The sequence below is a fragment of the Corylus avellana genome, chromosome ca2, assembly GCF_901000735.1.
Source record: "Corylus avellana chromosome ca2, CavTom2PMs-1.0".
In the NCBI taxonomy this organism is placed as follows: domain Eukaryota; kingdom Viridiplantae; phylum Streptophyta; class Magnoliopsida; order Fagales; family Betulaceae; genus Corylus; species Corylus avellana.
The window spans coordinates 39009718-39019372 of NC_081542.1; the positions used below are offsets into that span (position 1 = coordinate 39009718).

Sequence of the window (9655 nt, forward strand, 5' to 3'; positions counted from 1 at the left end):
TTTCAATAGCGAACGATGGAGTAACCCTTTTTCTATTTTGTTTTTAGTTTTGATTCCCTTTAGTCGTTTTCTAAAGTTTTGTTTACATGAAACTTTCAGAGTAGTGACCCTAAATCTCTGGTCTATCTTTCTTTTTCTCTTTGGTTTATTTATGGGAGCAAATTACTGACTAATGGCGGAGAAATTATCAAACATATAGAAGAATTGTCACTGATAGTAGAGACAGCGAATGAGATTGTGTTTAGGAATGCCCTTCTAATGAAAATGAAAAGGCAAGGGAATCACTGTCTGGTTGAGAAAGTTCAAAGGGACGAGGCAGTGGCCATAACGTGATTTGCTAGAATATACTACATATCTAGAAATTACATTTGGATTAAAAGAAATTTCTCATTCTATTTATGATGCTGTTTTATTAGAATAATATGTTGTATTTTATGAAATGAATAAAGAAGAAGTATTATTATTAAAAAAGAAAAAAAAATGGTAAGTTCAATTCACAAAGATATCCTAGTTTTTTTTTTTTTTTTTATTCCTCATATTGCGCTGACGCGGGAGATTAATTAAAGTATAATTCTTTTTTTATTTTCTTCCCTTTGGAAGGACTATTAGTCTATTATTAAAGAGGTATGTGACGTACAGAAAATATACAAGATCTGATTCAAGATTAAATTAATCAATTATGAGCATTTATTAGTACTACAATTTATGGGCCAAGGCCTTCCATTGGCTGAAAGGCTATAGCTAAGCTACCCCACTAAAGGGTCAAATGGGAAATCAATTTCCTCGATTATCACTTCCTCCCTTTAATATTATTATCATTTTCCCAAAATTTTCATATACAGAAACATCATTTTCTTCAACATTATTGTCATCGGCCCCAATTTCTTTTGTTCCGACACTCGGAAACATCAAACATATCACCTTTTTTTTTTTAATTCTTTCTTCATTCTCAATCTCACTCTCTCATTTCAAAACCCGAAAATGATATACGACCCAAAAAAAAACAAAGAAAAAGTTTTTTTGTCTTTATCACTATGAAATGCCCGAACTCTCCTCTGCCAATCCACGGAATTACATCGGCTGCCAAACACAGGAGTCCACGGAGGTCAACCATTTCCAGAACAACCCGGTCAACAAGTCATTCGCAACAAATTGCAAGGGCGTTTGAGTAATTTGGAATACTCCAGCTCACTGTACGAGCAATTATAACCATTCTGGAATGGCTTGCAGAGTTGGCAATGCCCCCCCCCCCCTCCATTTCCCAAAAACACAAAAAAACAGTAATTCACGCTCTTTCTCTCTCTCTCTCTCTCTCTCTCTCTCTCTCTCGGCAGTTCAGCTGCTACAATCTCCCCACCTAATCTCTCTCTCTCTCTCTCTCACTAGTTAACAACAAAAGAGAAGAAGAATTGTCTTTCTCTGGCGCTCATAAATTCGTAATAAGTCCATTTATTTCTCACTGATTCATTCATTTATGTCACTCGCATAGTCTGAGAGAGAGAGAGAGAGAGAGAGAGAGAGAGAAATGCCGCTGGTGAGGTTGGAGGTGAGGAACGAGTATGCGCTCGGGCAGCCGGAGCTCTACAAGGAGGTGGACAGAGAGGATCCCAAGGCGGTGCTCGATGGCGTGGCCGTCGCTGGCCTCGTCGGGATCTTGCGCCAGCTCGGCGATCTCGCGGAGTATGATAAGCTCGCTCTCTCTTTCTCTTTCTTTTTAATTTTGCTTGCATTGAATGAATGACCTAATTTGAGGCCTTTGAAGTGGTTGATTGTGTTTATAGTTCATTAATTTCTGGAGCTTGCTTCTTTTAAGAGTGTAGAACCTTCATTTCGGAGGTTTAAGTTGCACTCTCTGCGTTTCTTCGTTTAGAAGTTTCTGGATGGTTCTTGCGAGAGCTGAGGGAACGGATAGGACAAAAAATTGCTTACTAGATAATTTTCCTTTTTGGTTTTTAAGTGATTTCAACAGCTTGCGGTTAATAGTGTTACGGTAAATCCAAAAATTAGTGTTCTTGGAAAATTAACGTTGATAAAAGTACTAGTTAAAAATAATTTGATATTTTTTTGGCTTTGGATCCTCTGATAAACTAGATGTTACTGAACGGGAGTGTGATTGATGAAATTTTTTACTATGATCCTGAAAATTTTGAATGATTGGTGGATTATGTGACGCTGCTTGCATGCAATAGATCTAGGTTAGTTCGTTGAGTTTCAATTTGGTGCTTATCTGTTGTAGCAGAACAAGGGAGGTTCATAAACAGCTTTTAGGTAATAGCAATCTTAGTTCGTTGAGTTTCAATTTGCCCCAGGAGCACTTGGTATTCTTTGAAATTTTTTGGTGGTTCTTGTTCACTGCGTCAGATTTATTGTGGTCATGGAGCCTTCATTACCTGTTGTCAAGGCCATTAGGTTTTAGCTATTTCGGAGACAGTTGGATGCTGTGAAGTTTGAAATCATGGAGCTTAGTGGCATTTCAATTTAGTTGAAGGCAGTTATGGGAAACAAATATTTTATTTTCATTTCTTGGTCAAGTGGTTTGGTGGAGTAGGCACACCTAGACATCCTAGAAACTCTAACGAGATAAAGTCTAGGAATGCTAAGTTTTAGGTGCTTGGATGTGCAAAGCAGCATCTATTTTAAGCTTAGTGGATCTACTAATTGAATTGGTGGATTTTCTATTTTTGGCTGGAGATTGTTGTTTCTGGTGGTAAAAGGCAGCTCCTCAATCAGAGTGAACTGCCAACAACTGTGGGGAGTTTCCCCAATTGTATCTATAACACACTTCTGAAACTGTTCAACTATTAGATGCTAACTTGAAAATCTTAGCGACAGTCTAATACTACAAACTTTGTGCAAGTGCGCCATGCACTTCCTCCTACAACTTGAGTTCTGGGATTATTTATGGTTATTTAAATATGCATTGGTCAAGTTGTGAAATATGGAAAGTGTAGAATTTGGACTTCCTTTTTAACACCCCCCCTTCCCCCAACCCTTTTATTTTTGGTAGAGGGTGTGGAGGAGTAACAAAGCAAGTCTGAGGTGTTGTATTTTCATTTCGGAGATTCCAGATTCCTTTTTTTATCGTTATTCATGTTATGGAAAATCATGCTCTTGAACAACAGTTTAAGATAATACATAATAATGTCTTGGACAACTGCACATGGATCAAACAAACACTTAAATACATTGTATACTCTGAAACATCTGCTCTGTATAGTGTGAATAATGCTGAGCTTCTGGGATTAAATTTGATCAAGCTACTCTTTCAGATATTTAAATTCATTCTTTCTGGTCTAAACTATCACACAACAATTGCAACTGAGACTAGATCTGCAAAATGATGTAGATTTGCAGCAGAGGTATTTCATGGCTTGCAGGAGCAAGTGATGACTACAGCTTCAAGAAGCCATAAACTGAAGGCTCGTGTCCAGCGCATTGAAGCTGCACTTCCTCCCCTTGAGAAGGCTATACTGGCCCAGACAAGCCACATACATTTTGCTTATACTGCCGGTATGGCGCTTTACCTTTGCTTTAATCTGATGGATTTAATTTTCTATATGTTGTCAATTCTAGAGGATATGGTATCACGTGTCAATTACTGTTCAGAAGATGGCATCATTTTGAAATTATTGTTAAGCAGTTTGAGCTTTGTCCAGAAGATAGAGTCATGTGTCAAGTACTGTCAACCAATGAAAATATATTCAAAGAAGACCATTTCAGCAGAGTTAAATCACTTCTTTCATACCTTGTTGGGACTTTACAAGAGACTGACATCCATTGATCTAACACCTAGAGGGAAAAGTTTAGACTCAAATCAGGAAGAAGAGATGGAAATTGACATAAAATATTCACCATATTTAATCTCACCTGATCACATATTTCATAGAAAAGGATAATGCAGTAGTATCACAGGACACTGCATAACAATTATTCTTAAAAGTCTTGATGTACAAAAATAGTGAAAGTCAAGTCCATGTGGCATTATTGCATGTTATAAAGGAGTTGCATGTCGTTCATAGGTAGTTGGCTTCAATCTTCATTTTCATCTTACACATTGATTTTTCTTTTTTGGAGTTATTTTGTAGATATTTTTGCAATATGGTCAACATTCTTTTAGTACTACATTAATCTTCCAGATAAATTCAAGTCATTTATGTAAAGCAGTTGCTTTGCAGGTTCTGAATGGCATCCTCACATCGGGAATGAACAGAATCATTTCATCTACAATGACTTGCCTCGGTTTATTATGGATTCCTATGAAGAATGCCGTGATCCTCCTCGTTTGCACTTGCTTGACAAGTATATAACTATCTTGAAAAAAAAAAAACAGTTGAAATTTTCTTGTCTTTATTATTCATCCAAAAAAAAAATATATATATTATTGTCTTCTCTGTTTTCCTTATTACATGAATGACAAGTATATCGCCTAGTGAAGGTTTAAGCTTGATCCTAACTATTAAATATTGGAACCTTCTGCTTTGTCATTCAGATTTGATACTGGTGGTCCAGGATCTTGTTTAAAGAGATATTCAGATCCAACCTTATTTAAAAAACCATCAGGTACCTCTGGTGAAGTGACTACCAGAAAAATCCAAATTGACAAGAAGACTCGTAGACGCAAGGTATGTACCTGTAAAATGAAAAAACTTAGTGACACTATCTAATTATTATAAAGATTCGATTACTTATCCAAAAAAAAAGTTATAAAGACCATCTCTCAAATTAATGATATACTCTCAAATCCATTTGAATCGAGAATTTGTCTCCATACTCCATGGTCACTGTAAAAACAAATAAGTTTCTTTAATCTCTGTTAAGTTTTTTTTTTTTGATAATCTCTGTAAGTTGCCAGCATAGTTCGTGAAATTGCTTCTGAAGTATCTCAAATGGATATATATACATAATTATGTTGGTTATCTAATATCATGAAATGAAATGACCTCTGAAATTTATTTCTTTAGGCTGAGTATACTAGGTTTCCTGTTATTCTCCCTGTGCAACATATAATTAGAATTTGAGTACCTCAATGCTACTGTTATTTGGAACTGTGTATTTATTGAAATGTTAAAATGGACAGAAAAAGAGGTCATCACAGGGGAATGGACAATTATTGCGTGCTGTGTCAATATCCAATGGCAGTAGCAGGTACCTTATTTATATGCATTCAATTGACTCGGGCATATCACCATTTATTTTGATGAATTAAAAAGGTATTTGATATCTGACTATGCAGATTGCAGTTTGCTTCACCAACTATTAATGGGCAGACTTCTCCTTTGCAAACTGCCTCAGCTGTAGAGATGAAGTCAAATTCTGACCGGGGAGACCACTCAAATTCTTTTGATTCAAGTGGTCTGCCGGTTATTTCTCATAGTGTTAATAGGCAAACTTCTCCTTCTCAAACTGCCTCCACAGTTGACATGACGTTGAAATCTGACCCTGGAGACTATTCGAATTCTTTTGATTCAAGAACTGGCTCAGGATATATCGAATGTGTTTTCCATCTAAGTTCTTCCATGCAACCTGAACAACAGGAATCACCCTCTTCTCGGTCGATGCAGCATAATGAAACGCTTGATTCAGTTTTTCCTGAAGAACAAACTAAGGCTGTTGATTGTAACATTCCAAGCAATTCATTACAAGAGCAAATTGCCTCCAGTTCTTGTGTTACCTGGGATGAAAAGGCAGAGATAGTGGAGCCTAGGGGTGAGCGAAGTGATGGTGAAGAAGCTCCAGAGATGGTCTGGACAAAGTCTAACGCAGATAGCCATGGAGGGAGAGCTGTTGACCTTACAAATGTTAATCAAACAGATATCCTTCTTGAAAACAGTCTCGAGTCGATCTCCACCTGGAATCAGATTGATGACATTGAAAGTGAACCGGACAATTACATGGATGCACTCAATACCATTGAATCAGAATCTGAAAATGATCTTGACAGTCAAACAAAAAGAGAAGTTGAGAGGTATACCTCCAGCATCAATGATGAAGGAATAGATGAAATCCATGAGCTTCATGTGAATAGTGCAGACCATAGTCCTCCAGAATTGGAATCTGATACTGCATCCTGCAGTTCCTCAACTGAAGGAATTCCATCAAATATATCCAACTCATTTTCCCCAGAGAGTTTTTCGCACGAACAGATAGTAGTCAGTGATTTAGACCATTCAGTTGAAGAAATGCCTCAAATTGTTAAATTATCTTCTAATTTAGACAATTCAGTAGCCAATGATTTTGGTGGAAGTGCTGATGTTTTTGATGGTTCCAATTTAGAGTCTGTTATTAGTGGTCCATTAGCCTCTGCCTCCAAAATTTCTGATTTCACGGATCCATCGAGGGATAAAATCATAAGCAATCTTTGTGAGTCTCAAGAAACTCCTGGTGACTTTTCTGGTGTTCATTCGATTACATTCTGGACTAACGGTGGCCTGTTGGGACTTGAGCCATCAAAACCTCCTGATTTCACGATGCCAAGTGCTGTGGCTCAGGATTCAGTAGACAGAAGTAAAGATGAGACAGTTGGCCCTTCAGCGCGCAGTTGCATCCTTGAAGGTGGTGATGATCATGAAGGAGAGAAAGATATATTGGCCAAGAGAGTTGGAAACATTGAAAAGGATTCGAGTTGTGTATGCTCCACATCATGCCAGGATGATCAAGAAGAGGGTGACTCCACCAAGAAGACAGATCGGGGATTTTCACAAGCTGATTCAGATGCCAAATGTGAAAGGTTTAGTGTAATGGCACCAAAAACTACGGTGCCAGTCGCACCAGATATCAAATCCATATCTGCTGAAGCCAGTAGTGGGAATGATGAAACCTCATCTCTAGTGTTTGGACTAAGCCGAAGGTTACTAGCAAATGGTTTGTCTAAAAAAGGTTCACTTGTTCATGATGACAATCCTGAACTTGGTAGTTCTGTGAATGGTGGTGGATTGGAGCAATGTAGTGGGCATTATGGAGTATTGAATCAAAAAATTCCTGAGACTACTTTTGAAGAGCAGCTTGGACATGGGTCTCCCATAGATTCATTTACTTCTTCACCACCACTTGAACATATGAAGATATCTTTCCATCCCCTGAATGGCTTTGAGACTTCCAAACTGAAACTGAAATTTCCTGATGGGAATCAATGCTTTGAAGGCGTAAGAGACGTGTTTCCATCATTTCAGTTGGTCCCTGAGCCTGATATGCCTTTGAATGACTTTGGCTTTGAGTCCGACGATGACACATTTTGTAGATCATCACCTTGCAAATCAAGTGATTGTCATAGCCATTACTCTGAGTCAAATTCTGAGCAGTGGGAATCTGGCGAAACTCCTGAAAGAAGGGATCTTGAACTATATGATGCCCTATGTGAAATTTCATCTGCAGAATCTATGGTAAGCTCTCTGGAGCTTGAGGGAATGCCCAATAATGGCATCTGCGATGTTGGTGGAACTAAAAATGTGGACAGCAGGAATGGTGTGGAACCATCATTGTCTGGTCCTTTCCTTGACCTTCCCAATTTTGATACTGTGAACCCTGTACTTCAGCAAGAAACAAATGGAGATTCTAATCTTCTTAAGTTGGAATGTTCTGGACAGCCTACCCCACAACCACCACCTCTCCCTCCAGTACAATGGTGTGTATCGACACCCCACTTGGATGTGACTGAAGATAAACATGATGATGTATCTGAAGCTCTTACACATGCATCTGATCTAAAACTTTTGGGATCCACCGTGTTTCAGCAGCCTAAGCCAGCCCCAGCAAAGCAACAGCATGCTGATAAGGAGGCCGCTACTATAGAACATAAGAGCAAGGTATTATAGATGTGTAGTTCATTTTTTGTTTTTCAATCAGCAATTTATGCATTCAATAAAAAGTAGTGAAAGTGTGAGCTGCCTCTCAGAAGTCATAGAATTGTATTTGTGTAGCATCAGGACCAGCAGAAGTTGAATGGGCAGAAAGAAGCTAATCAAGCTTCAAATGGCAAGGGGGTGGATGATAGGGAAGATTTCCTACAACAAATCAGATCAAAAGTAAGTAGCTGTTTTCTTTAGTGATTAGAATTTGTGATTGTGAGAGTTAGCTGCCACTTACTCTGCCCTAATTTCCTTATATGAAGATGATGAGTTCTACTGCATAAATTCTGCCATGATTTAAAAATTATGAATAAAGCTTCATGATCTCTCTTGATAAATTACAAACACTAGATTCTGAAAATGGGCTACTGGATAGTTCTAAATATAGCCAATGTAAACAATAAATCATGAAGCTTGGTTTACTCAAAAGAGTATATCTCCAATCTGAAAGCTCTATCATACTGATAAATGTTCACTTTAAGGTGACCCCCGGAGGGAGGGGGAGTATATCTTTCACTTCCTTTGGTTATTTTTCCAGTATAAAAAACATTTACAGCTTTTCTTTCTCCTGCCAGTTCACCGGAGGAAGTACATTTAATAATAATAATTTTTTTTTTTTGTTATATACAATCGTCATCATCAAAATCAGAATTGTTAAAATGATGGAGTTTGCTCTCGCTAACTCGTGCTCTTTCTATATAATCCCAGTCATTTAATCTGAGAAGCACGATGCCAACAAAGCCAACTAATACGGCAGGACCCACTACCAATGTGAAAGTCACTGCAATTTTGGAGAAAGCAAATGCAATTCGCCAGGTTCGCAACTGCCCTACTTCCCTTTTCTTCGCAACTGCCCTACTTCCCTTTTCTTTATGTTCACTCTCTCTTGCTATGCGTAACACAATGAAACTCACAATAGTGAAACTTGTCAGGCTGTTGGGAGTGATGATGGGGATGATGATGATGATGCTTGGAGTGATGCTTAATTTATTCCTTTCAGGACTTGGTGGGGTCTATGATAAACAATTCTCTTGTAAGCCTGCGATATATATGGGAAGAGTAATGATATTTAGTAAACTGTTATACGACTGTCATACAACTTGATGTGAAAGTAAAGTTCAGTCCCTGGATTAACACTTGTAAAAAAGAAACCAATAGCTGATTTTCAGTGTGCCATGTCATCTCAATTGTATAGCAGTTGTATAGCAATCTACTTAATAGCAGTACTCATATGTGAATAATCCTAGTTTCTTTTTGTAATCAATTGTAGGATTCTTTGTATCTTATTGTGATTATTTAATTGATTCCTTGTTAAATCTGTTGTAAACAATTAGATGAACTCTTGAGGTTGAACAAAATGTAATCTACATATTTGAGGCAATAGTTTATACATAATGCCTGAAAATATGATGGTTCCATGGGTTTTTTTTATTTGTTGGTTTCTCTTTGCACTGTCCACCTTTTCTTAATATTTTATGATAAATTTATTCTCAACTGCTGTCAAATAAAGTTGTATATATATATATATATATATATATATCAGTTTTTGTATGTGTATTTGTCTTTTCTTCTGGTGTGATATTTGTTGACATGCTCTTGTCAAATTATTCTTTTGGAACATGTCTTTAAGACTTTATGACCCGAGCTTCATCGCTAAGTAATGGCAGTGGAATGTGGAACACAAATAGGTTTCACAGTGATGCTTGTCGATTGTTTTTCCTTTTTCTTTCTTTTATTTTTATTTATGGTGATCCTCCCTCTTTATTTATCTTTGATCAGAATGCTTTCCTAATCTAGAATAAGAACTTTTA

At 37.4% G+C, this 9655-nt stretch overlaps 1 protein-coding gene across 3 annotated transcripts; it reads left to right on the forward strand.

The window, feature by feature from the left end:
- The first annotated feature begins 1271 nt into the window (after nt 1-1271).
- Nucleotides 1272-9277, forward strand: LOC132169136 (protein SCAR3). Of its 3 annotated transcripts, none has more exons than XM_059580219.1 (9): nt 1272-1680; nt 3347-3510; nt 4176-4299; nt 4490-4622; nt 5078-5145; nt 5234-7802; nt 7923-8021; nt 8553-8660; nt 8777-9277. In XM_059580219.1, the coding sequence occupies exons 1-9, from the start codon at nt 1526-1528 to the stop codon at nt 8828-8830; spliced, it is 3474 nt and encodes a 1157-aa protein (XP_059436202.1). In that variant the 5' UTR covers nt 1272-1525; the 3' UTR covers nt 8831-9277. The 3 variants fall into 3 exon arrangements, with proteins under 3 accessions (XP_059436202.1, XP_059436201.1, XP_059436203.1); XM_059580218.1 differs by having other exon boundaries at nt 1273-1680; nt 7917-8021; XM_059580220.1 differs by lacking the exon at nt 1272-1680 and having other exon boundaries at nt 3421-3510; nt 4165-4299; nt 7917-8021.
- The last annotated feature ends 378 nt before the right edge of the window (nt 9278-9655 follow it).

Excerpts from the sequence above, each read along its gene's own strand:
- LOC132169136 (XM_059580218.1), top strand. The coding sequence starts at position 1,526 with ATGCCGCTGGTGAGGTTGGAGGTGAGGAACGAGTATGCGCTCGGGCAG. Across the intron at positions 4,623-5,077 it reads AGAAGACTCGTAGACGCAAG|AAAAAGAGGTCATCACAGGG; the intron begins GTATGTACCTGT and ends TAAAATGGACAG. Across the intron at positions 5,146-5,233 it reads ATATCCAATGGCAGTAGCAG|ATTGCAGTTTGCTTCACCAA; the intron begins GTACCTTATTTA and ends CTGACTATGCAG.